The sequence below is a fragment of the Apiospora marii genome (assembly GCF_038362585.1).
Source record: "Apiospora marii strain CBS 49790 chromosome Unknown utg000013l_segment0_segment0, whole genome shotgun sequence".
Classification (NCBI taxonomy): domain Eukaryota; kingdom Fungi; phylum Ascomycota; class Sordariomycetes; order Amphisphaeriales; family Apiosporaceae; genus Apiospora; species Apiospora marii.
This window is the reverse complement of record NW_027117384.1, coordinates 2,003,241-2,028,039: the sequence shown is the minus strand read 5'-3', so window position 1 is coordinate 2,028,039 and position 24,799 is coordinate 2,003,241. Positions and strand designations below refer to the sequence as shown.

At 55.5% G+C, this 24,799-nt stretch overlaps 12 protein-coding genes across 12 annotated transcripts; 7 read left to right on the top strand and 5 right to left on the bottom strand.

The window, feature by feature from the left end:
- Positions 1 to 382: 382 nt before the first annotated feature.
- Positions 383 to 2,773, top strand: PG985_015764 (uncharacterized protein; the record flags this gene model as incomplete). The annotated part of the gene is made up of 3 exons (XM_066835530.1): positions 383 to 612; positions 715 to 2,098; positions 2,150 to 2,773. 3 exons carry the CDS (start codon positions 383 to 385, stop codon positions 2,771 to 2,773), a joined length of 2,238 nt encoding a protein of 745 aa, XP_066676733.1.
- A 365-nt stretch (positions 2,774 to 3,138) lies between these two features.
- PG985_015763 (uncharacterized protein) lies at positions 3,139 to 5,167 on the bottom strand (the record flags this gene model as incomplete). Its single annotated transcript, XM_066835529.1, has 3 exons — positions 3,139 to 4,186; positions 4,279 to 4,394; positions 4,478 to 5,167. The coding sequence occupies 3 exons, from the start codon at positions 5,165 to 5,167 to the stop codon at positions 3,139 to 3,141; spliced, it is 1,854 nt and encodes a 617-aa protein (XP_066676732.1).
- A 1,132-nt stretch (positions 5,168 to 6,299) lies between these two features.
- On the bottom strand, positions 6,300 to 6,725 carry PG985_015762 (BolA domain-containing protein; the record flags this gene model as incomplete). Its single annotated transcript, XM_066835528.1, has 2 exons — positions 6,300 to 6,544; positions 6,635 to 6,725. 2 exons carry the CDS (start codon positions 6,723 to 6,725, stop codon positions 6,300 to 6,302), a joined length of 336 nt encoding a protein of 111 aa, XP_066676731.1.
- A 514-nt stretch (positions 6,726 to 7,239) lies between these two features.
- On the top strand, positions 7,240 to 8,314 carry PG985_015761 (uncharacterized protein; the record flags this gene model as incomplete). Its single annotated transcript, XM_066835527.1, has 5 exons — positions 7,240 to 7,289; positions 7,343 to 7,386; positions 7,450 to 7,587; positions 7,640 to 7,833; positions 7,907 to 8,314. 5 exons carry the CDS (start codon positions 7,240 to 7,242, stop codon positions 8,312 to 8,314), a joined length of 834 nt encoding a protein of 277 aa, XP_066676730.1.
- Positions 8,315 to 8,339: 25 nt separating this feature from the next.
- On the bottom strand, positions 8,340 to 9,363 carry PG985_015760 (uncharacterized protein; the record flags this gene model as incomplete). The annotated part of the gene is made up of 2 exons (XM_066835526.1): positions 8,340 to 8,747; positions 8,812 to 9,363. 2 exons carry the CDS (start codon positions 9,361 to 9,363, stop codon positions 8,340 to 8,342), a joined length of 960 nt encoding a protein of 319 aa, XP_066676729.1.
- Positions 9,364 to 9,817: 454 nt separating this feature from the next.
- On the bottom strand, positions 9,818 to 10,502 carry PG985_015759 (uncharacterized protein; the record flags this gene model as incomplete). The annotated part of the gene is made up of 2 exons (XM_066835525.1): positions 9,818 to 10,360; positions 10,449 to 10,502. The coding sequence occupies 2 exons, from the start codon at positions 10,500 to 10,502 to the stop codon at positions 9,818 to 9,820; spliced, it is 597 nt and encodes a 198-aa protein (XP_066676728.1).
- Positions 10,503 to 11,118: 616 nt separating this feature from the next.
- PG985_015758 (RecQ mediated genome instability protein Rmi1) lies at positions 11,119 to 11,874 on the top strand (the record flags this gene model as incomplete). Its single annotated transcript, XM_066835524.1, has 1 exon — positions 11,119 to 11,874. One exon carries the CDS (start codon positions 11,119 to 11,121, stop codon positions 11,872 to 11,874), a length of 756 nt encoding a protein of 251 aa, XP_066676727.1.
- An 844-nt stretch (positions 11,875 to 12,718) lies between these two features.
- Positions 12,719 to 13,696, top strand: PG985_015757 (uncharacterized protein; the record flags this gene model as incomplete). The annotated part of the gene is made up of 1 exon (XM_066835523.1): positions 12,719 to 13,696. One exon carries the CDS (start codon positions 12,719 to 12,721, stop codon positions 13,694 to 13,696), a length of 978 nt encoding a protein of 325 aa, XP_066676726.1.
- A 429-nt stretch (positions 13,697 to 14,125) lies between these two features.
- PG985_015756 (uncharacterized protein) lies at positions 14,126 to 15,487 on the top strand (the record flags this gene model as incomplete). The annotated part of the gene is made up of 1 exon (XM_066835522.1): positions 14,126 to 15,487. The coding sequence occupies one exon, from the start codon at positions 14,126 to 14,128 to the stop codon at positions 15,485 to 15,487; it is 1,362 nt and encodes a 453-aa protein (XP_066676725.1).
- Positions 15,488 to 15,697: 210 nt separating this feature from the next.
- On the bottom strand, positions 15,698 to 17,187 carry PG985_015755 (uncharacterized protein; the record flags this gene model as incomplete). The annotated part of the gene is made up of 5 exons (XM_066835521.1): positions 15,698 to 16,079; positions 16,151 to 16,243; positions 16,315 to 16,432; positions 16,509 to 16,881; positions 16,990 to 17,187. 5 exons carry the CDS (start codon positions 17,185 to 17,187, stop codon positions 15,698 to 15,700), a joined length of 1,164 nt encoding a protein of 387 aa, XP_066676724.1.
- Positions 17,188 to 18,897: 1,710 nt separating this feature from the next.
- On the top strand, positions 18,898 to 20,453 carry PG985_015754 (uncharacterized protein; the record flags this gene model as incomplete). The annotated part of the gene is made up of 5 exons (XM_066835520.1): positions 18,898 to 19,363; positions 19,434 to 19,488; positions 19,550 to 19,656; positions 19,743 to 20,056; positions 20,199 to 20,453. The coding sequence occupies 5 exons, from the start codon at positions 18,898 to 18,900 to the stop codon at positions 20,451 to 20,453; spliced, it is 1,197 nt and encodes a 398-aa protein (XP_066676723.1).
- A 2,108-nt stretch (positions 20,454 to 22,561) lies between these two features.
- On the top strand, positions 22,562 to 23,866 carry PG985_015753 (uncharacterized protein; the record flags this gene model as incomplete). The annotated part of the gene is made up of 1 exon (XM_066835519.1): positions 22,562 to 23,866. One exon carries the CDS (start codon positions 22,562 to 22,564, stop codon positions 23,864 to 23,866), a length of 1,305 nt encoding a protein of 434 aa, XP_066676722.1.
- Positions 23,867 to 24,799: the final 933 nt, after the last annotated feature.

Here is a 24,799-nt window from a genome sequence, read left to right as displayed (position 1 = left end):
GGTGCTACTTTAGGTACATTGCCTCTAGACGTATGCATTGAATAAGGAGAAGGAGATCGGGCCAGCCTAGCCTATTATCCCAGCTGCTGACGAGTGTTTCCAATCGAGTACCTAATAACTCGCCTACGCATTCCTCTTGGCAGGACACCAAGCACCCCACGACGTACAACTCCAAGCTTCGTCCTTTCAGACACCAAAGGACACATAATACCAGAACACCAAGAGGGTCGAATGCAGTAGCAACCGCCCTGGACAGGGCCCCTACCTCCCCCATCTTATCGAGCCGACTGGACTGCTGGCCATATCGCAGTCACCGCATATCCAATCCAATTCGAGCCCCTCCAAAACATCAACAACAACATCTGCAGCGCATAGCAGCACCATGGCTGTAAATCGCATTCGCGGCGCTTTCGCCGTGCCTAAGAAGGGCGAAACCTTCGAATTGAGGGCTGGCCTGGTTTCGCAGTATGCCTACGAGAGAAAAGAGTCGATCCAGAAAACCATCATGGCCATGACATTAGGGAAGGACGTGTCTGCGCTGTTTCCCGATGTTCTCAAGAACATCGCGACTGGCGACTTGGACCAGAAGAAGCTGGTGTACCTGTACCTAATGTGAGTTGGCCAAGACTCCCGGGAGCCGGCTGTACCTCGAATTGCCGAGATGCCTGCGCCCCTGAACGCTGCCCATTGGGACAAGACTGACCGCGAGCCCAGGAACTACGCCAAATCGCATCCCGACTTATGTATTCTGGCTGTCAATACATTCGTTCAAGACTCAGAAGACCCGAATCCACTTATCCGAGCATTGGCGATCAGGACCATGGGCTGCATCCGCGTAGACAAGATGGTGGACTACATGGAAGAACCGCTACGGAAGACGTTACGAGACGAGTCGCCGTATGTGCGCAAAACAGCGGCGATCTGTGTTGCCAAGCTTTTCGACCTCAACCCGACGATGTGCATAGAGAACGGCTTCATCGAAATACTGCAGGAGTTGATCGGGGACCCCAACCCCATGGTGGTCGCGAACTCAGTGCAGGCCCTCTCCGAGATCACCGAGACTGCCCCCGAAACTTCAGCGCTGATCATCACGCCGACGGTATTGAAGAAGCTGCTCATGGCCCTCAACGAATGTACCGAATGGGGAAGAGTGACAATCCTCACGACACTTGCCGCCTACCCCCCTCAGGATGTTAAGGAATCGGAACACATCTGCGAAAGAGTTGCCCCGCAATTCCAGCACGTCAATCCCAGTGTTGTGTTGGCTGCGGTCAAGGTCGTCTTTATTCACATGAGAATGATCAACCCTGATCTTGTGAGGCAATATCTCAAGAAGATGGCGCCCCCCTTGGTGACCCTGGTTGCTTCTGCCCCTGAAGTCCAATACGTGGCCCTCAGGAACATCGATCTGCTGCTACAGGCCAAGCCGGATATTCTGAGCAAGGAGTTGAGGGTGTTTTTCTGCAAATACAACGATCCGCCCTACGTCAAGCTCCAAAAGCTGGAGATTATGGTCCGAATCGCCAACGAGAAGAATTACGAACAGTTGCTGGCCGAATTGAAGGAGTACGCATTGGAAGTCGATATGGATTTCGTTCGGAGGGCCGTCAAAGCCATTGGTCAGGTGGCCATCAAGATTGAGGGCGCAAGCGAGAAGTGCGTCAATGCGCTTCTGGATCTCATTGCTACCAAGGTCAACTACGTTGTGCAAGAGGTTATTGTTGTCATCAAGGATATCCTGCGCAAATATCCTGGCTACGAAGGCGTTATCCCGACTCTATGCCAACATATTGATGAGCTGGATGAGCCCGACGCAAGGGGTTCGCTTATCTGGATCGTCGGCGAGTACGCCGAGAAGATCAGCAACGCTGATGACATCTTGTCAAGCTTTGTTGATGGGTTTATGGAAGAGTTCACACAGACCCAGCTTCAGATCCTTACCGCGATAGTGAAGCTGTTCTTGAAGAAACCGAGCAACACCCAGGGATTGGTACAGAAGGTTCTCCAGCAAGCTACTACAGAAAACGACAACCCGGATATTCGCGACAGGGCTTATGTCTACTGGCGTCTTCTATCGGGTGATCTGGATGTCGCCAAGGTATGTCATCAGGCTCCGGGGAGATCGTATCAAGTCACTAATGCATTGTAGAACATCGTGCTCTCACAAAAGCCGGCCATTACTACAACAATGACCAGCCTACCAACAGCCTTACTAGAGCAGCTTCTGGCTGAATTGTCAACGCTCGCATCTGTCTACCACAAGCCTCCTGAGTCATTCGTTGGCAAGGGTCGCTATGGAGCTGACGCCATCCAGCGTGCTGCTATCCAGGAACAGCGCGAAAACTTGGCGGAGAACCCCATCGCTGCCTCGGCGGCGGCGGCCGCCGCAGCTTCCAACGGGTCTGGACAGCAAAACAACATCGAGAATCTGCTGGATATCGACTTCGATGGCGGTGCTCCTGCTTCTTTGGAACAGGCCAGCACCCCAGGTACTCCGGCTCGCGTCGTCAGCCCTGCCGGCGGTGCCGCACCTGGCGGTGGAATGGCTGATATGATGGGCCTATTTGATGCCCCTCCACCTCAGCAGCCTGCTGCGACGGGCGGCAGTGGCGGTGGTGCATCAAACGATCTGATGAATGGATTTGCCGGCTTGGATATTGGGGGTGGCGCCAGCAGTGAAGCACCGCCGCCTGCTGCCCAGCAATTGGGCCATCCCGATGCGGGTGCTTCCAAGAACGCCAACGCCAGTGAGGACCTGCTCGGACTATTCTAGGAGAAGGGGAAAAGAGAGCCAAAATACACTAGCGATGAATTGCAAAATGATCAAAAGAACCCTTGGGCCGACGACCGTGACGGTGATTGAAGAAAAGAACAGGAACGCGACTGGAATAAGGAAGACGGCGAGTGGTAGGAGCGTATCGCTTCACATCCTTTTTACAAGAAGGATGCTTGAGAAGGCCTGTTTGTTGGAAGAACTTTTGTAGCCGAAATATGACTATCGACTTGTTGGTTACATACATGGTAGATACGCTGGGGAAGTGCTAGTGATATGACCAAATGCGTATGCCCTTGATGGCAGTAATGCTGTTTTGGTATAAATACTTTCGAGAATTGAACGTCAAGTCAAGTTACTCATTCTCATTGTGATTGCTGCCCGTCGCTCAAGCCGGTGTCAGTTAAACCCAAAATACGTCTCATGGCCTGTCTATCATCCCACCCCTCCTCGCCTGAATCCCTGAGAGTGCTGCTGCCGAGCTTCATTTCGCGCATGTCGCCCAAGCTCATGATGCGGCAGACCTCGAGGTCCCGCTCGCGCACGCGCGCCGGGTCCGCCGCCTCGTCGGGGCTCAGCACGGCGCGCAGCAGCCGCTCATAGATGCTGGGGCGCCCGGCTTTGTCGGTCCGCCCGCCGGTCACGCCGCCGCCTTGCAGGGTCGAGACGAGGTCGCCGGCGGTGCAGAGCCAGAGGTGGATGGGCTTGCGTGTGGCGAGGGTGTCGTTGTTTTCTTTTTGTTTAGGGGAGGACAGCGTTGGCTGGGGGGTGGATGGGCAGGGGTAAGTTGAAGACACTATTGTTACAGGGGTTTCATTGACGGGGCGCTTGGTCCTTGTCCTTTCGATGCTGTGGAGGATGGTTTGGAGGTGGTGTTCGAGTTGGCGGAGCAGGTTGGACTCGCCGCAGGGCATGTCGTTGGTGGGTTCTCGGAGCAGTAGGATGGCGAGAATCCGTATGGCGGACTGAAGGGCAATACCATCGTCTCCAGGCGAGAAGGGGGAAGTCGTGTCAGATCTCAGAAGCTCGGCATTCAAGTGCTGCTGCTCGGATGTTGTTAGGGCTGTCCTGGTGGTCAAAAGGGGCCCAGGCTCCGCGAGCAGCCGGTACAGGATGTAGTCGTAGTGCTCGCCCACCTCGAGCGGCTCATACACGACCGCCTCTGCTCCCTCCCGTCGTCGTCGTTTCTGCTGGTTCTGTCGCTTAGTGTAGGTGATGCAGCGGTGGTAGCTGGCGACCGTCGTGACGGCCTTGATGGTGGCCTGGCCGAGGCCGCACGGGGCCAGGTGGCGCGTCAGTCCCCGGTGCATGGCCTCCTGCCCGATCTCGGGGATGCATTGCAGTTTGGCTTGGCGTCTCCTCCAGGGCAGGAACGGTTTGGTTGAGAAGGATAGGGCGCCGGCGAAGTCGGCTCTGGTGCAGTTGTACGAGTGAGTTTTATCATTGATTAATCTGGAAGAAGAAAGCGCTTGGCTGGGGTAAGTAGGAATGGACTCAGAACTTACTTCCGTATTCCGCCCATTACCCCTGTGTCGACTTGATCCAGACCGCCGGCTGCAGGTATGAACTGCATGAGAGCCTTCATGTGGAGACTCCAATGTTCGTAGTTGCCTTGGTACCCCTATTTCAGAAAAAGTGTAAGTTGCACTGAAAAGAAGCAGGGCAGATAGCCATCTAGAGCGAAATGAGAATGGTGAATCTTACCGCTATTAATGCCAGAGTGGCCATGGCATTCATGGCAGTGTTCAGATCGCCATTGCTTCGAATATGGTCCCCGATGACGCTGTACAGCTTGGAGACGAGCGACCCCAGCAAGAACGACTCCTTCCGGCCGGACCGTAGCGTCTCGTACAGAGCGCCCATGGCCACGAGACAGTGAAGGCTCGTGGGGTCTTGAAAGAGAAACACGTGTCGCTCTGGTACTTGGAGCGGGTTATACGACAGAAGCGCATGCTCCCCCAAGGGGTACGCAATGATGGGCCAGTACACCACGCTCAGATGCAGCAGCCGTTTATGGCTGTCGGGCAAGTCCCCGGGGAAGACGGCCGAGGCCCAGACCGGGAAGATATATCCAGAAGACAGAGACGGCCCTCCTCCCTCCGACCCCGTCCCGGCCCTGCCAGCTTCATTCTGATCGGAAGTCGCGGAGGTGGCTCCCGGTTCGACTGCTCGTTTCCGAGCTTTCGTTTCCTGTCTCGACGTCGTTTCCGTTTGCCTCGCTCGACTGCCTTGGATCCGTGGCTTCACGTGCCACCTCACGGGACGGATCGGAAGCACCCTCGAGCCGCTCTCCTGGCTGTTGGCTGGGCTCGAAGAGGACGGCGAAGACGCTGCCTCTTGGGCGGACCAGTTGACGAAGGCCGTGCCGCGGTGCAGGTGCTTGTTGACTTGCATGCCGGCCTTCGTTGACACTAACTGCCCCTGTGAGACTGTGGCGTTGCTGAAGTTGATCGCACTACCCCCTACGTCTTCTCCCGTGCCTGCACCGGAGGCGCCTGCTGCTTTCTTCCTCCCCATACTTATTCGATGAAATCTTCAGAGTAGTTGATGACAAGTAGTCTGGTCGTTGATGACTGTCCAGGAACCAATTGGCCGACTTGTACAGTATGAGTCTCATATGGCGCAGTAGCGTTACCGTCATGGCCTTGTTGGCCTGTCCGTCAATACCCTATTGGCAGGAGCGCCCAAAAGCCAGGGTCATATATATATAGTATTGAACTTTCGAGATAGTATATGGTTATATAGATATAGGAACCATTGCACTTAGTGTGGGAATTGGCCGTCTGCTTATTCATGCATATTGGCTACATGTATGCAGTTAGTTGCTCGATAGTCGATCTCTGGCTCGCGTATCCCCTATTTGACGCTAGATGACTTCCGGCACAGGTGCTATAATAACAACGAGGATCGCCGAGGTTTCGAGCTTTCAGCTTCCCGATATCGATGTAAGATTCGGATATATGCCTGCCATTGCGCCCTGGTAGATCAGTACTAATGTTCGATTGAGCTGAGTGAGATTTTAGCCAACATTGCTGCGCCGCTCGAAGGAAGGGCATTACTGCTGGCGATTGGTGATGACCAAAGCACGGCTCGGAGGCAGGGTACTTTCGGCTGTGCCTGGATGACTTCCCGAGAAACATATAGGTATACGGAATCGAACAGACCTCGGCCAGCCTTTCAGCCGTGCATAAAAAGAAAAGGGGTGTTTGGCAATGATTGGGAAAACATTGATATTTCGCAAACGCCCACCCGTCTCGGCACTATATGTCTGTGCTCGTAGATATGCGACTGCATTGTACATGAAACCCCTCCCAAACGAGTTTGATATACATGGCCTATATTCCTTTTCCTCCGTACATAGCCGTTGGTGGCGTGGACACGACCGCCGGGGAGCTATACTGCCTCCACCAGAGAGTGTGCTCATTCGTATAGAAGCTCTATAATTAGACCTTCCTTTCCAATTTATCCTTTATTTCTTTCCTTTCGTCATCGTTGTACCTGAGCTTTTCCGTCGCAAGCCCCCAAACTAAGCCCCGACGCCCTCGACCTTGCCGTCCACGGTGCCGTTCAGCGGCGGCTTGGCGGAGGCGTCGCCGTTCTTGGCCTTGTCCTTCTCCCACTCCTCGGGCGTCTGGCACTTTGCGCTCCAGGCGTGGATGGCGGCGATCTCGGTCTTGAGGGCGGCGTTGACGGTGCGGTGGCGCTTGAGCGAGTTGAGGCCGGCGAACTGGGGCGAGACGATGAGCGTGGTGAAGGATTGGCCACAGCCGCCTTTGGGGTCTTTGTTAGTACTGGTTGGTATAGTAAGTACACCAAGGGAGGGAGGCCTTGGCGGGTAGGTAGAGCAAAGGGTGTCTTTACCTGACATGTCTGTAACCTCGACATGGGTCGCATTCAGCCGCTCAATCAGGGCGCTCTTGAGCGAAGCCTCTGTTATTGTCGACTCGGCCATTGTCTGCTTGCGCTGTGGGATACGACGACGATATGGTGTGTAGATTGCGCGCGCGGCCAAAACTTTTTGGGGTATGGTTGGATGCGACCTCGGTGATGACGGAATTGCCCCTCCAAAGCTTCCAGTGGGGGTGGGGAACGACCTCTGCTCTGCCGCTCGCTCCCAAACACCCACTGTCAGCGGTCCGGTGGCTGAAGCTTATTGGTTGCCGTCCGTCCTGGGCGATTGTTCTGTTGTGGCTCAAACTGTAGCTGTCGAGTCTTTAGTGGTTCTGGCCAATGTTAATATCGTCACTTGACAACTGGCAGCCTCACGACAAATCCCAGTGAAAACAGAGTTGATATCACAGTCGAGTCAGATCCACGCCGGCGCAGTTTCAATGAGATCCGTCTTGTCCCACCATCTCTATTCTCAGGTTATCCCCCGCATAGGAACGCGCAAACTAGCCGCGCCCGTCATCAGTGCTTGCAGAGCGTCGTTTCGTGCACAACCGCTTCGCAGAGGATTCAGCAGTATGGCGGCCCCCACTTTCACCGATGCCGTAGTCAAGGCAATGAAGACACTGTAAGCAATGCCGCTGTCAGAATTGGGGACCTTTGTATTCTAACACCTATTAGCTATCCTCCTGAGTTGGCCGATTCAGCATGGGATAACACGGGATGTACGTTTTCTTATTCAACTATGTGCCCCTAGAAGTAAGCAGTCGTTGACTGATTAAACGCAGTACTCCTGGACCAAGCCTTACTCCCTGAGGGAGCTGAGTCCAAGCAGGGCGGCGGTGCCGTTCTCTTGACCAATGACCTCACCGCAGCTGTCGTGGACGAGGCTCTTGAGAAGCAGGTCAACATTATCATTAGCTATCGTAAGTTACAAAGCAATACAAGCTCATGGCTCCGGAGACTAACAAGACGCAGACCCCGTGATCTTCCGCGCTATCAAATCTTTATCCAACCAGGATCCCATGCAGAAGCATCTGCTCCGGTTGATCGCCGCGCGCGTAGCTGTCTATTGTCCTCATACTGCCGTGGACGCAGCAAAGGGTGGATTGAACGACTGGCTGTGCGATATCATCCTCGCTAGCGACATCAAGGCAGATGAGCGCAAAGTGGTCCAGCCCATTTCTCGGTCCCTCCCCCGAGAGCCTTCAGGGACTCGGGTATGGCCGCACTATGAAGTTACAGGGCCCGATGCCCCTGACAACCATTCTCAAGAACCTGTCACGTGGACTGGGCGACCAACAGCACATGTCGGTCGCGTTGCCCCACCCCCGGAAGGATCTGAAAGACATGACCATCTCGTCCGTTTCCGTCTGCGCTGGTTCGGGCTCTAGCGTACTCAAGGATACCGATGCCGATCTCATCGTCACCGGCGAGATGGATCATCACTCTGCCCTGCGCTACACACAGCTGGGTCAGACCGTGGTCACCGTATTCCACAGCAACTCCGAGCGTCAGTATCTGACGCAGGTGTTGAAGCCTAAACTCGAGCAGACGCTGTCCCAAAGCTCGAGTGCGGATGGGAAGGTATTAGTGAGCCAGGCGGACCGAGATCCCTTTGAGACCATAGACATATCGAGCCTGGGTTCGTAAAGTAGTGTCAGCGAAGGGCGGTCACTCAAACATTGTCGGCGTCTGTTCGTCTCCAGTTAAAGCTGCTCGGCTCTCCCCTGACCGCGGCGTCCCCGTCTTCAATACAAGCCTCTACGTCGCTTCCCCCCAACCCTTTCTCTTTCCAGCTGACTAACAGCTTCCGGGGTACTTTCCAAGCTTGCCGTGCATCTTCTAAGCGACCTTCGTTAACAAGGGCCCGTATTTTGTCCGGTGTCTCAAGGACCTCCAAAGCTAATTGTTTCGTGCGTATTTTTTTTTGCCTTGCCTCCTCAGCCGCTTCCTTGTCAGGGTTGGGTGGCGGCACTTGGCCCCGTAGTGTCTCCCGTATTGAAAAGGCCTGTGAATAGATCTGTGCGATGGCTGGGTCAAGTGTGGAAGCCATTGGGTTTAATGGATCCATATTCGTTCTCATCTACTCGTCGTTTCGTAAGTAGCAAGTCCCAAATCGGATCTCTCGAACGCGGGCGCGGCCTTACCTTGCGTATTGTCTCCGTTGCCGAGATCAGCTTGCTGTAGTTGTCGTAGACCAAGGCCTTCTTCTCGGCGTCCAACGCGCGGATCTCGCCGAGCGTCTTGGTGTACAGCTTCAGGAGGTCCTCCATGCCGCTCTCGGCCAGCGCCTTCTTGACGTAGGCGTCGGCGTCGAAGCCCTCGCCGTCCATCTCCGAGGGCGGCACCTCGGACGCCTCGTGCTGCCCGCCCAGGGGGTCCGTCACCTCGACGCTGGGCGGCTGCGGCGGGGTTTGTTGTTGTTGTTGCTGTTGGGCTTTCCGCTCCTGGAGGTTGTAGTACTCGCGCAGCGCGGCCCGGTTGCGCTTCGTGGCGGGCGGGCCCGTGCTGCTGCTGCGGGCGCCGCCGCCGCCGCCGCTCATGGGCGACGAGGCGAAGGAGCCGCTGTTCGGGTTCGGGGAGGTCGTGGCGGAGCGCGGGGCGTCGAGCGAGGCTCGTGTCGATGAGGTCGGGGTCGTGATGTTCTGGAAGGAGTTCATGCGCCGCGTGGGCTCTCTCGGGGAGGCTATTGTGGACATTTTGGGGGGACGGAGGTTCGAATCAGAGGTGCAAATGGGATTATTGTTCGGTAAAGGGTAGGTACGACGTTAATGGGCGGTTAATTGGCTCGCGGCATGCGTTGGTGAGCTCTGTAATGAGAAATTAAGATGGATGATGGGAGTAGGGGCAACGCAATGCAAGCAGTTAGACGTAGCTCCGGTGTACCCTGTAGCTAACACGCAAGTACCGAGCTGAGCTGCTGGCAACAGTGGACCTGACCTTTAGTTTCAGGGACCAACTCAGTGGTCAAGCCACTGTGGCACAGGCTAATACTACTATTACTACTACCAATTCATCCGACTTAGACATCTCAAGCGTGACTGTTATTTATTGTTCAGTAAACTTTGACCGTTGAGATGTTCGAAGTTCATTCGGAACAATTCCTATGCATTCTAACATAATTACACCAATTGGCCACTTCGGATACCTCCACTACTGGCCCTTCCATTCGTAGACTGCCCGCACTTTCACCGTCTTGTTCTGCTTCGTAGCCACCGTCTTCTGGACGTGGTACCTCTTGCCGTCGATCATGCAGAAGCCAAAGACCTGCTCGGCCGTGCCCTCGCCGCCCTCCTGGACGACGTAGACCTGGACGTAGCCGGGCTTGCCCTCGAGCTTCTCGCAGGGCTCCTCGATCCAGTCCTCGACGAGGTAGGGGTCGAGGGGCCCGCGCTCGGCGCCCATGCTGCGCGGCTGGTCGCGCTCCGACAGGTTGAGCCAGCGGGCGCGCACGTGGGTGACGCCGAACTTGGTCTCGCTGCGCATCTCGGACCCGTCCAGCTTGTACGTCTTGGTCTCGCCCTTGAAGCCGCCCGTCGCCACCGTCTCGATGGTGATGGAGCCCGTGCCCGTCGCGGCGTCCGTCGTCTGCGTCAGGCGCGCCGTCACGTTCATCATGGACGCGGCTTTGCGCACCAGCCACGGCACGCCTTGGAGCTCCATCAGCGCGTTCATGTCGTCTGACATGCTCTTGTTCTGTGAACCAACTACGGTAAGTACTGATCTGGTGGTATTGGGAATCATTGTGACCAGGGAATGTGAGGATTGGGTGTATCAGACTTACAAATAACCATTGTCCACTGAGGTTGTGGATGGTGACTTCTGGAGGGGCTGCCATGGTGACGGAGTTAGGCTCTTAGCAGTTTGAACGGGTTGTCAGGTATCTTCAGACTTCAAGGAGGTACAAGTGGGAAGGTGATGCATCATGACTTGGCAACGGGGATTCGTCCATCTTATGGGCCATACCAGAGACATTGTCTGAAGTTGCTGACTGCTTGATCGAAGTTTAAATGCACGAGGGGCTTGTCAAACAAGGTGCCGAGGACGGACAGGAAGGTCCATTAGCGCTAGAGCGGACATTGAATTCCATAGAGCCTCAGCAGGCACTAACTCATCCCGGTTCTCAGTCAGAATATCAATAATGGCAACTCTATCTCTTAGGTATTGCTTCTTTGCCTGGACTATGTACTTCCTGACGGAGCTTGTCGGTGCGTCGGTGTCGGAGCCGGGCGTTTGTGGATCGCCGGAAGGAGCAACTTCAGTCCACCAGTTTACTCGTGGGGCGCTACAGATTTGACAGGAAAGTACCTACACAATTTCACCCAACCCGAAAGTCTATGAAGTCCTTACCTTCGTCATGTGAAATCTCACTAAACACACTCTTTGCAACTGAGGTCCCTTCATTCAATTGAAGGAGCACATGCTTTTTACCTAAGAACACAGTCGGGACCGCGATGGATCTAGCTGTCCAAATCCGCTCCGGCCTTCAGCGCCAAGGTTTGCCCATGCCAACCCTCGAGTGGGTGCAAGGCGTGCTGCCAAACCGCAACCCCATGCCGCCCCTGCAGGCTCTCATCGCGACGGCCAAGGCGCGCTTGATGGTGGTGGACATCACGAATGGCACTGTACTCGACGCGAGCGCGCCTGCGCTGCCGCCCAATCTGTCCAATATGGAGGTCGTGGAAACCAAGCTCGGCCGGGACGTGCTCGTGCAGGTGTTGGACATCGACAACCTCACCAAGAGCAAGTGGGAGCAGGTCGAGGAGCTCGAGGCCATTGCCCGCGGAGAGCAGACGCGTGGTCGCGAAATGATTCGCCTGCCGGCGGGCGGAGAGGACGATGACGAGGTCAGCTACAGCAGCGCGTCGACGCAGGCGCTCTCATCTGCCCCTGGAGGGGCCAGAGGCGCAAATGGTGCAAGCGCAACGCCCAAGAATTCGACACATCGCCTGGTTCTCCAGGACTGCAAGGGTCAGAAAGTCCATGGCCTGGAGTTGCATCGGATTGAGCGCATCGGTATTGGCACGATGAATATCGGGGAGAAAATCCTCCTCAAAAAGGGCGCCACCGTGGCTCGCGGCATGGTCCTGCTTGAGCCGAATAACTGCACGATTTTGGGTGGGAAGGTGGAGGCATGGCAGAAGGCGTGGATTGACAGCCGTCTGACCCGGTTGAAGGAAGCCATAGAGAACCAGGCCCGCGACGGATAGCCCTGCTCACTTCAGCTACTGCAGGCAAGATGACTGGTGCTTACTCTTTTTTTTGAGACACTTGCCTGAGGACGGCTGGCCATAGCCTAAGTAGGTATGCTTATCGCTGCAGCTTTTAGCCGCATGTTCGACCTCACACACTTCATCGCATTCCGCAACATCAACCGGTTCCTACCATACCCTATACCATTTCTTACGTCACGCAGATACTTCCGCCATGCGTTTAATCGACTGTGAAACTCTAGAACTGAAAGAGTTCAACGAGATCGATATTCCGGAATATGCCATTTTGTCTCATACTTGGGGCAGCGAAGAAGTGACCTTCGAAGAAATGACCAGCCCTGGGAAGGGCCTTCACAGAGCAAAGGAAGGTTTTCATAAGATCACGTTATTTGCATCAGTGGCCGCTCGCCATGACTACAACTACCTTTGGGTTGATACTTGTTGTATAAGAAAGGACAGCTCATCAGAATTGTCAGAGGCGATCAATTCAATGTACGTATGGTACAAGAACGCACGGCGATGTTACGTCTATCTTGATGATGTGGACTCCGACTCTACGGAAGAGTTAAAAAAATGTCGTTGGCTAAGCCGGGGCTGGACCCTGCAGGAGCTCATTGCCCCAAAAGAAGTTTTCTTCTACTCTAGGCATGGGGATTTATTATTTGCCAAGGAACATCGTCTAAGAGAGCTATCCATGTTGACGGGAATAAGTCAGGAAGTGCTTCGCTCATGCGACCCTAGTCTGGCTAGCATTGCGTCGAGAATGAGATGGGCGGCAAGGAGAGTGACGACTAAGCCCGAGGATATGGCCTACTGTTTACTTGGGATACTCGATGTCAATATGCCAATGTTGTATGGTGAGGGAGACCACAAAGCATTCATTCGACTGCAAGAGGAAGTCATGAAAAGGTCTGACGACCAATCCCTTTTCTTGTGGAAGAAGAAAGAGCAGTCATATACCACCTACCTTGGACTACTGGCTCCTAGCCCAAGAGAATTTGTCGATACCCCCGATGTTGTATTCGCCGAAGACCTCTCGGAGGATCGTCCTTACGCAAGCACCAACAAGGGAATCTCAATTCGGCTAACCCTGGTTCCATATGAATATGAGCCTGACGTCTACATTGCATCGCTCAATTGCAAACGTCCGGGGCTTGCGGGCGAGTCCCGCAGGCTCATTGGGATACTCCTCAAAAGGCTTGAAGGCATCCAATTTGTACGTGTTGACGCCCATCGAATATACGAGGCAACCCCTCCGCAGTCCACCTTCTCGATTGTACCGACGGATCTCTACGTTCGCCAAAGCATCCGCCTGCCGATTAGCCATCTGACCCCGCGCGTTTATGGATTTGCGCTTACAGAGCAAATAAATATCCAAGGCGTGTATCTTGCCGATACGTGGCCGGTCGAATCATGGAATGCTGATGAAAACTGTTTTCGAATCTTGCCAAAAGAGCAAAGCAAGAAAGTTGCGTTGCGCTACCGATCCCGCGGCAGCCACGAGTTCAGCAGCCACATGTGCGGTACATTTGTTGTACTGCTGCAGTGGGATAAGAAGAGCATGCAGTTCAGCGCCCATTGTCTCAGGGATCCATCCTGGACCGAAACAACGTCAATGAAAGATATCGTGGAGGGCTTTGGTGTCCGCGGCAACATTGCACGGACTTGGTTCTTGGCCTCAGCATTGCGAACTCAGGTCAAGGTCGATATGGGATTGGGAATGTGGCGTGATAATGTTGTCATCAAGGTAGGCGTGGCCATAGAATGGACAGACAAGTTATTTGGGTTTGAGGACTCCGTTTTACCAGCACACGTTTAGGAGGTATACATAGAAGCGTTCCACAGTGTTGAAGAAAGATCCCGCTATTCCACCTAACCTAGGAAGGATAGTAAACGAAAATAGAGGGAGAAAAAAAATACCAGAGTAGCATCAGGAAATATAGAGATAACGCCGCGTATAATATTACATTTCATTCCATATTGCCAGCGCCTTTCGCTAAGACATGTATGAATATCTTGGACAAATGTGGCTTCTCGGGGGTTCACGCTGTGTGTGGCTGATGTGGGGGTGGATGCTTCACCATCGACTTAACCGTAGGTAGCTTGAGCTTTTGGGCCACCTTGGACTTTACATAACATTGTTCCCAGATGTGCATAAGCCTTGAGCATAAGCGCATCAAAAGTGAGGCAAGGCGGCTTGTATAGCTGTTTGCCTTCTTCATTCCTCGCATCCACTCGTGAGGACACAATGGAAAATCCCGAGGAAGATGGACCGTCGTACATCGACTACGAGACGTTTCTAGACCCTGGATTCAGCCCCGCGTCGTTCGCCAACACTCTGGTCCTCGCGACGAACAACCCGAACGATGCGCCCCTCGACCTCTCAACACCGCTTTCCAAAGTGCTTTTCGACGCCCAGGAAATCGACTCGCACATTGACCTGCTGACCACGCGGTCCGCGATACCGCTGCTGACGCATACCCGAGAGCAGACGGAAGCCAGCACGCGAATCGTCTCCGAGATTGACAACCAGGTCAAGAGCCTGAACGAGAGCTACAAACAGCTGGAGAAGGAGGTCATACAGAAACATGCCGAGGCAGACGAGGTCCGGCAGGTGGCCGCGCGCTTATGGGAGACGCTGAAGCTCGGAAGAGCGGTCGGCCGGTGCCTCCAATTGGGGCGGCAGCTCGAGGTCCAGCACTCGGAAATCTCGACCGCCGGCGCGGGCGCCAATGGCAAGAAGGAGGACCACCGGGCCCTGGTGCGGTGCGCGCATACGCTGCTCTCGCTGCGCGAGACCCTGGAGAGAAAGGCGCCCGGGGAGGAAGGACACGGCCTGGAGCGGGTGAACGCCATCAAGAGCCTGCAGGACAGCATCATCGCCCCGGTAGAGCGCTCGGTGCGGGCCCTGTCGGAACAGATCATGCGCGAGTTTGCGATTGGCACGGCGACCGGGACCGCCACGTTCGCGCAGAGCGAGGAGACCAAGGCCCGCACCGTCTCGGCCATGGTCACGCTGTACCTCATCTCGCCGACCTCGGGCCTGAAGCCCGACCGCTGGTCGCCGCAGCTTCTCCTGCAGGCGCTGGAGGTGTACCTGCGCAACGCCCTGCAGAGCTCCATCACGTCGGTCGCGCGGTCGCTGGCCACGCTGCCCTCGCTGGACCGCACCCTGGCCGAGGTGTCGGCGCGGTGCCAGAACATCGTCGCCTTGGAGATCATCCTGGAAGGAACCAAAGCGCCCGCGCACCCGCTGGTGCCCAACCCGAAGCACGTGTCCGAGAAGTCGAACTTCCTCCAACCCCTGCTGGCGCACCTGGAAACGGGCTCCCTGGCGTCCTACTTCTGGCGCAGCATGGCCGGCAGCCTGTCTACACGGGTCGCGGAGATCATGAACCGCGGGGGCGTCTCGGCGCGGACGCTCAAGTCGAACAAGAACGCCGTCGGCGAGGCGATCCGCGAGTGCGTCATCCGCGGCAGCCAGCCGCCCAGCACGGTCGCGGCGGCGGCCAAAGGGGGCAAAGGCGCGAGGACCGACACGGACAAGGCCGGGTGGGACCGCGAGGTCGCCGTTATGGTCGGCAGTGTCGTCGGGCACCTGGGCCGGTAGAAAGAAAAACCACGCTCAGATATATACACACAATAGAAATCACGCTCATGTGGACGCGAATTCATTACTACGGCATGAACTACGGCATGAATGATGAGGTGCAATCCGTGTCGTTGATGATTTGAATCGTTTGGAGGAAACACAGCCTCTTTCCCACCCGCCTTATAGTAATGCTCGACTACCGAGATATGATACCCAGCAACGGCTACCCTACGACACAACGATGTCGGTCGTCTTGGTTATACCAGCAGAAGGCGTAAGTATGAACTCCTCGCTGCTATCATCGCCGAAGCCTCCCCTGGTGGTCGTCGTGATCTCGGTGACATAGTTGGGGTTGCTATCCGCACCGGGCTTCGGGGCCTGGAAGGGGCTCTCGCCGGCCCGGTAGTAAGGGTGGTTTCGCATGTCGGAAAGCTCCACCTGGTTCCCCTGACCGCCACCGCCACCGGTCCCGGTTCCGTGCCCGTACGTACCGCCGTATCCACGCTGCTTGTTGCTGCGTCCGTAAGAGGTAGTGCTTTTGAGGATTTTGGAGAAGAGCGGGCGTAGGGTTGGTAGGGAGGCGGCTAGGATGCCGGCGTGGAGTTCGACGCTGCAGCGACGACGCATGTCAGTGTATCCTTTGTTTTGCATGAATGAGGAGGCTTGGTGGTAATAACGTACTTGAACCAGATTAGGAAGTCGTATCTTCGTGTGTAGTCGGGGTCGGTCATACTATATGCGTACACCGCTCGGATCACTGACGCGGCGCAGGCACTTTATGAGAGAGAGCACGTCAGTCTGGGTGGCTATGTGGGCTGGCTAGCCCTGACGGGGGCTTTACATACAATAACCCGAGGCTCAGGATGAGGACCAAGGAGATCTTGGTATTGCGGTTGACTTGCAGGTCGAGAACGACCAGAACCGGCAGTGCGACCATGGCCAAGTCGGTGAGGATGTTGACCACTTATGCGTTCACCCGTTCGTTAGCATTGTATGCCGCTTTCCCGCGGAAAGAAGTGAGCGAGCCAACAAAACATACCGCTATTGGCAGTGCCAATATCCTTCAATCTCGCCCGCAGCTTGCAGTTGGCATCGGTGATGGTGAGGTCCCACACCGCCTGCAGCGGCACGCAGGCGAAGACGTACGTGCAGACGGAATAAACAGCAAAAATACTCAGGAACGCGACCATGCCCAGCAGGAACCGCTTCTGCCAGAGCCGCTGCACGAAGCGGCGCAGGAAGAAGGCCAGCGAGATCTTGACGAGGCAGATGCCCGTCGTCAGCAGCGGGCCGATGATGTAGGACCAGTAGCGCAGCCCCTCCTTGTGCGCGTCGGGGATGTCGGCCGGCCAGCGGCCGGCGCCGTGCTGGGTCATGCGGATGAAGCAGGCGGTGGTGGAGATGGCCATGCCCTGTCGGTGGGGGAGACGGGCGACGGCAAATCGTCAGCGACAGAGCGGGTGGATAGTTTGGGTTGGAGGTGGTTCAGGGGTGACCAATATCCCTTTTTAACAACGTACCAGGGCACCTATCATGACCATGTCGTCTATGCTAAAGGCATGGAGCCAGAAGTGGCGGATCCAGCATCTTAACGCTACAATGATGGTAGAAAGGCCTACGAAGGAGATGGCCAGACCCAGTAGCATAGGCGCATTAGAGTCGACAGGATCGGCATCTTCTCGTTTCGCGACAGGACTGCTGGAAGTGAACGCCGCCATGGCTGTGGTTCCTTGAGGGAGGAGTCGAAGCAAGGGGTCTTCGGTCAGTAATTGAGGAAGCACTGGGGTAGTTTGACGATCGCAGGTGCGCGCATTGAGGACACGGCCAGATTATTATAAGGGGGAATCAAAGCTCAATGTCATTCATCTACGATGTGTACCGGCAGACTGTTGTTCTCACTGAGAATTGCGTCGCATCCGATGCAGCCCAGGACGCGAACCGAAGTCTTCTCCCCTTCCTCATATCCTGCGCACTTCATCTTGCTTGGCGGACCTCTTCTGCACATGACATGCCTCCGATGCGACGACCGCCAACCGCGCATTCCTCGCGGTCGCATTGCCTTCACCCGCTTGAGCTGTCTGCCAGGCACGCCATGCTGTTGGTTCCAGGATATCTCGCTTCGTAGCCACATTCTTGGGTGCAGCATCCGCGAGGTAGCATCGGTCTTCGACCTGACCGAGACATTCGGTTACAGACAGCTTCAGACGTGTCACTTGGGCATGAACTCGCCGGCTGAAGATCAATCCTACAGTCCCGTCACAAATCAACAATACCTATTCCCCGTATTCACCGGTAGCCCAGGGTGGGAGCATCCGGGTGGTGCCGAGGGATTCCTTCCTGGGATGAGGCGCCCGTTCCGGGACCCGATTGGCTGCAGATTGGACAGTTGCAGGGTCGTACCCCGGGAACCATGCGAGGGTGACAGGGGCCGACAAGACACCCTGGATCTTGGCGTGGGCACTCAATGCATATGTCAAAGCTGTCAAATCGAGAAAAAGAAAGGAAAAGGTTGTCTACATATTTGTGCGTAGTAAGATCAAGAGAGACGAGTTTGTGATTGGCATTTGGAGGAGCCAAGCATAATTGATGGGTCTCGGCTTGGAGTGCCGCCGGAGCATGTCACAAGCCAACTCGTTGCCATGACCACCACTCGGCGGCGGAGTTGAGTTCGGAGATCTGGCCCATCTACTGAGCTCGGCCCGCTTGTTACCATCCAGTGTGTACTCATCTAGGGCGAGGGTATTTGGGGCCATCGTAAGATTTTGAACTTTGTGCGACCCGACGGGACGGTAAATATACTTGATTCACGGAGAGCTTTTGTGGCCCAACTGGCGACACCCCACCGCCATGCGTCTCCTATTTCGCTACGACGCAGGATCGTCGCATTCCAGGCCGCGCACATACACGCCCAGCTATACCCCTCGAGCATCTGATTAGCCAGGACTCGGCAAGAGCTGGCCGCCTGTGCCGCGGAGTCTTGTTGCCGATGGACGTAGTACTTACTTTACCATATTATGTTCTAGACTCAATATGGATCTGACGGTGAGGCCCTTGGCACAGGCTCTGTGGCCTAGGGCAATGAAATTGCATGAGCCACAGAGACCCGAACCGGCAACCAAACCCGTGCGGCACGGTATGCAGGGCGGCGTGGGTCATTTCGCTCAATGGAGGGAGCCGTGCCGTGACAGCAGAATCTTGGGTTGCAGCCCTTGGGAGTGACATATGCAGTGCGACCTTTCCGGCCTGAAAAAAGGACGAAAAAGAAAACACATCCGTATAATAGATCTGCGCTGTCCGTTTCAAATATGCCCTTTAATTCTATCCAGAGCACCCGTAGCCTATCGATCCTACTCCTGCTCCTAACCGGACCTTCCCTCTTCCTTGTTTGTGGCTTGCCTCAGATCAAGTGCGTGTGCTACCAAGCCAAGATGCAGCAGCAAGGCCTTCTCCTCACCCTCTCCCTCCTCCTCCTGGCCAGGACCCCCCTCGTCTCCTCGTGGACGCCCGCCCCGACCCACGGCTCCGACCTGCTCTCCGAGCAGAGCCTGGCGAACCTGAAGAGCGCCCTCGCGGACGGGACTCTCAAGCAGGAACTCGCCAAGGAGGGCGTGCCGCAGACGTGCGGCCCGGACGACTGGGCCGTCCGGCGGGAGTACTCGACGCTCTCGGACGCGGAGAAGCTCGAGTACACCGCCGCCGTCAAGTGCCTGATGGCCAAGCCGGCGACCGTGGACCCGGAAAAGGTGCCCGGCGCCCGGTCCCGCTACGACGACTTCGTGGCCGCGCACATCAACAACACGCCCTACATCCACAACTCGGGCTACTTCCTGCACTGGCACCGGGCCTTTGCCTGGAACTTTGAGCAGGCTTTGCGGAATGAGTGCGGGTACAAAGGCATGTCTAACCTACCCGGAGCCTACTTATACGAGACAGGGAAGAGACTGACTGACCTTCTGGGCAATAGGATACCTGCCGTATTGGAACCACGGAAAGAGTTCACAGGATCTGATCAACTCGCCGTAGTAAGTGGACCACAACCCAGAAAGGCATGTTGAACTCAGAGCATTAATAAATAATAAGCCTTGATGGAAGCCCAACCTCCCAAGGCGGCAACGGAGTCTACGCCAAGCACGGTTGCGCCGTAGGACTGCCCAGCCGCCTCCTATGCATCCCAGCCGGCGTCGGCGGTAAGCTGTCCCCTCTTCTTCTCACGCTCCCTTATATATATCACCTCCAAAACCCCAGTCCACTAACAACCCATCCTCCCACCCAGGCGGCTGCGTCGAAACCGGCCCCTACGCCGGCGTCATGATGAACATCTCCGCCACGGTCCCCACATCCGAATTCGTGACGGCGGGCCCCAAGTTCTCGTACCAGCCTCGCTGCGTCCGCCACGACATCTCCAACGCCCTGGGCCAGAAGTGGGCGGGCGACGAGCGCGCCGTGGAGTTACTGACGGGCGCCGCGGGCCAGGCCGGCATCGCGGGGTTCCAGGCGGGCGTCGAGAACACGGGGACTGACACGGAGGGGTTTTACGGGTTGCACCAGTATGGGCACTTTGCGGTTTCGGGGGATCCTAGTGGGGATGTGAGTTTGATGTCCTCCCTTTCGCTTTTCTTTTGTCTGCCCCTTTTCCGCTCTGCAACCTTCCACCCCCTATCCAATTCTTTCTTTCTTTCTCTCGGGTATCAAGAGTCTAGCTAACCCAACTTTGCGCAAACCAAACCAGTTCTACAACTCGCCCAACGAGCCCCTTTTCTGGGTCCACCACGGCCAGGTCGACCGGCTGTGGTGGATCTGGCAGAACCAGAAGCCGGCCGAGCGCGCCCTGGCCATCGCCGGCACGCGCACCATGTACAACGAGCCCCCGAGCGACGACGCGACGCTCGAGGACGTCCTGCGCATGGACAAGAGCGGGGCGGACGTCGTGTTCAAGGAGGCGGTTAGTACGGTGGGGGGGAAGTATTGCTATATTTACGAATAGAGCAAAGACGGAAATCTTTTCTGTTTGGTAATCATAATCTCAATAATTAATCACCAACTCGTATTCAACTATAGAACCAAGCAGTATAATACATGATATTTAATGTATGAATTGATTTGCCTGTGTATCACTAAATGACAACGTGCTCTCTCGTAATAGCAGTGCTAGGGCCGTCAAATCAGGGGCTCGATTGGACAAGCGGTTGCAGTATTTGTCGTTAAAATTTGTCCACATGTCGTCGTTGTCGTTGTAGTATGTCATGGGACGTGTCCCACTGACAACAAAATATGCGACCACAGAAATATCCAACTGCACCCCTTGACCTGCGGGAGCAAAATCCTCATTGATGCGTTGCAAGTTACACCCTCTCCCAAACTGTTCGCCGAACCTTCTATTCACCACATGCCGTAGAGTATTTGACAACACGTCGCAGATGCCAATAACGTCACCGTCTATACCTGTACGCAGTAGCTGTCGCGTGGTCGACTCATGTAGCAGGCGACTTTCTTCGCTTACCCCTTCTCTCCCCAGGCGGGAGTTTGCAAACGTTACTTGTCCCCCACGACCGAGTTGACTCAGGACCGTTTAATAATTCTTACATGTGACTGGGTGGAGCTAGACGACTACCGAGCACGCATTTGCCGGCAATGAACGTGTAGAAAATGGGGGTGGAGGCTTTCGAACGTGGATTGACTCGAGGTGGGTTTCAGGGGTTGTATGGGGAAAAGAAAGAAAAGAAAGTTCAGAGGATTTGCAAAGCCGCTGCAACGAACGCGTATTGGGCTTGCTAGCTTCATTTATCACGTGAAAAATGAGATAGAAAAAAAAGATCAGATGCACCACGTTGTTACCCCTGGCCCCAAGGTTGTCCTGCATTGGCCCGAAGAGGCTGTCACGGAATATTCCGAAAGCGTTTTCTTTCCACGAGGACGGGATCGATGCTTCATCGGCAAGCGGGTTGGTTGGCGTAACTGTGACATCGATCAGGGACCCCCCTTTCATCATGTCTGCATTAGCGACCAATTTTGAGTTCAGGAGTCCCGACGAACATGGGGCGAGAGATGATAGTCAAGTAGATATACAGTACTGTAGGCAAAGAATTCTTCTCGAACACCCGTTAGCTGCAAAATTCCAATTCTTTGCGCGTCGTCCTTTGTCGCCCGTTCCTGGCGGATCCATGGGACCGGTAGTCGCTTTCGACGCACGAGTCGTTGCGGTGCTCGAGTCACAAGCCCCGGCACCGGTCACGCACCGGCTCAACTTCAGGGCGGTTCTGGTTAGTCTAGCCGAGTCCGAGATCCTTGCTGAAAAAGTAGTGTCACAAACGACGGAACCGTGCAACCAGCAAGCCCGCGTGTTCTTTGCAATCCGTGGAATGCAACGACCCTGAATTCTCTTGTCCAATGGGACTTGATCCACGTCGCCGGCTGTCAATGGGACAAGTTCGGATCTGACTCCGAGCTTCTCCACTGCCAGCGCCCCGGCATTTTTCGCAAAGTATGGGGAACAAGTGGGTGCATACAACACCGACTACCATGCGGCAACGCCGTGTGTATTTGGCCCGTCCAGAAGGTGCACCACGCCTCCGTTGTATTGCACCGGCAGATACATCTCCTGGACTTGCCGCTTCCAAAGTGGGTGAAGACAACCGAATTAACGAACACAGACGGCAGTTAGATTTTTTAGTCATCCCGAGTCACCATCCGTTTTTTGATACGTCCGGAACAGCAGGCGTGAGTTTACCTGCTGTCTCAGATGGCAGTTGAGGCAATCTTGGCTTGGCCGAGTCAGTCCAGCACCACCAAAATCAACCACCACACTTCGTTGAGTAATGAAATTTTTGCCGCCGCCGCCGTTGGAGACTACGCAAATAAGCGGCCGTCTGTCAAATGACACATGCATGCGCGACTCTGGACAGATGGCGAGCGAGATGGATATAAAGGCAACACCCGCCGTGCAGGACCGTTTTGGGATGGTGTTTGGATTTGGCGGAATCAAAGCAAAACACTCTCTCTTTGGATCAGTTGTTGTTCTTGTACTGTGGTTACATTGACTGTACACACACAAACACATTCATTCATCCATCATCATCATACATTCATTCCATGATGCATTCCTCCTTGTATGTGAGGCTGGCAGCGGCCGTCGCCGTGTTCACCTCTTTAGCCGCCGGCTTCCAACAGAATTCGCGAGACAACATGGCCGTATACTGGGGCCAGAACTTCGTCAGCGGCGGCCAGCAGCGGTTAAGCACCTACTGCGGCAGTTCGAACTTCAACATCATCCCTATCGCCTTCCTCATCTCCCTGAAGGACCCCGTGATCAACCTGGCGAACGGCAACGACAACTGCACCACCTTCCCGGGATCCCAGGCCCTGAGCTGCCCCCAGGTAGCCGAGGACATCAAGACCTGCCAAGCCAAGCACGGCAAGACCGTCATGCTGTCCATCGGCGGCGCGACCTACAACGAAGGCGGCTTCGCTTCGCCGGCCGAGGCCCGGGCCGCGGCCGAAAAGGTGTGGAACCTGTTCGGCCCCAACACGCAGACGGCCAACCGGCCCTTCGGCAGCGCCGTCGTCGACGGCTTCGACTTCGACTTCGAGTCCCCCACCCAGAACATGGTCCCCTTCGCCCAGCGCCTGCGCGAGCTCATGGACGCCGCCGCCTCCAAGACCAAGAAGTTTTATTTGTCGGCGGCGCCGCAGTGCGTCTACCCGGACGTGGCCGACGGCGCCATGCTGGCGGGCGAGGTCAGCTTCGACTTCGTCATGGTCCAGTTCTACAACAACTTCTGCGGCGTCCAGAACTTCGTCCAGAGCGCGCTGGGCGGCTTGACCGGCGGCGGATCCTCGCGAAAGCGACAAGGAGGAGGAGCAGGAGGACAACAGTCGGCCTTCAACTTCGCCGTCTGGGACGCCTGGGCCCGCGGCAAGACCACCGACGGCAGCCGCGGCAGCAAGAACCCCAACGTCAAGATCCTGCTGGGCGTGCCCGCCAGCAAGGCGGCCGCGTCGTCGGGCTTCCTGGAGCCGGCCCTGCTGAGGCCCGTCGTCGAGTACTGCGCCACCTTCTCCTCCTTCGGCGGCGTCATGATGTGGGACATGAGCCACCTGTTCAGCTCCGGCTCTGGCTCTGGCGGCGGCGGCATCGTCGGCTCGTTCCTGGAGGACGTGCACGGCGCGCTGTCCCTGGCTGCTTCCAAGGGGGGAAACGACCGGGCTACGGCCAACGAGGCCATCACCAACAGCACCAGCAACAGCAGCAGCAATGGTACTATCAGCAGCGGTGGCACTGGTGGTACCCCTATTACCTCTGCCTCCACAGGCTTTTACGTTCCGTCCGCGGCTTTGTCGTGGTCGGGGTTGGCTTTGGGTGTGGCCTTCCATTCGCTTGTTGGCTCGGTTTTCTACTAGGCCAGACGGCCCATACCCATCTTTTTATATTTCAATCCTTATATAGCCTTTATTTCAAGTACAAACTAGTCAAATCAAAATATTATACTCCACGTTAAAAAGTACGACAGTGCCAGCACTAGCTTTATGATCCCCATAGTCGTTTTTGGATCGGACTGCAACTAGTGGGCTACCTCCTCTTATGTCATTTACCGATAAGTGACAGGAAAGCACAGCCCACTCTATGCGTATATGGATGGAGCCAGCAGATAAGGCTGTCGCATCTAACTAGACATGGGTAAATCAGATAGTGCCTTGCATATTCGATAGGCTGTTCTTGAGCCACGCCCGAGTTACTGATTTTCTTTGCCAGATGAATTTGACCCTGAGTCGGAATTTTGCCCTTACTTGCTCATGAGTTAATTAGGACAGAGATGTTGGTCTGTTCTCGGAATGTTCTTCCAATGCCAAATCACTCAGAAATAGAACATGTCGGCCTGCATGGGCACGGTTCATCAGAAGAGATGGGGTCAGCCGCGCTTGAGCAAGCTGATTCTCTCGTATCTCATCAGACCTTGGTTGATCGCCAAACAGTAGCCACTTGACTCTGTCATATCGCACGATGGTTGAATACCTCAGTTTTACGGCTAGACAACTCGAAAGACAGGCCCTCTGGAATAGAAGACCTGTTCTATTCGAGTTCGCCTTTGACCGTTCCGTTCATCATGGGTATTGAGACATGACTGTGCTGGCTCAGTCGTCCGCTCGCAGTCGTAGGAGAGACGCGTCTTTTGCCGAATCACCGGCGTAGGCACTCCTCTACACGCAGCGGTTATTCCATCCTGACGCTTAACCCGCAGAGCCTCCACCCTCCCCCTCGAAAGACCTGGAGTATTTAAGAGCCAAATAGACCCAAAGTCCTCCAAGTACAAAGAATTCAAGATTGCTGGCCGG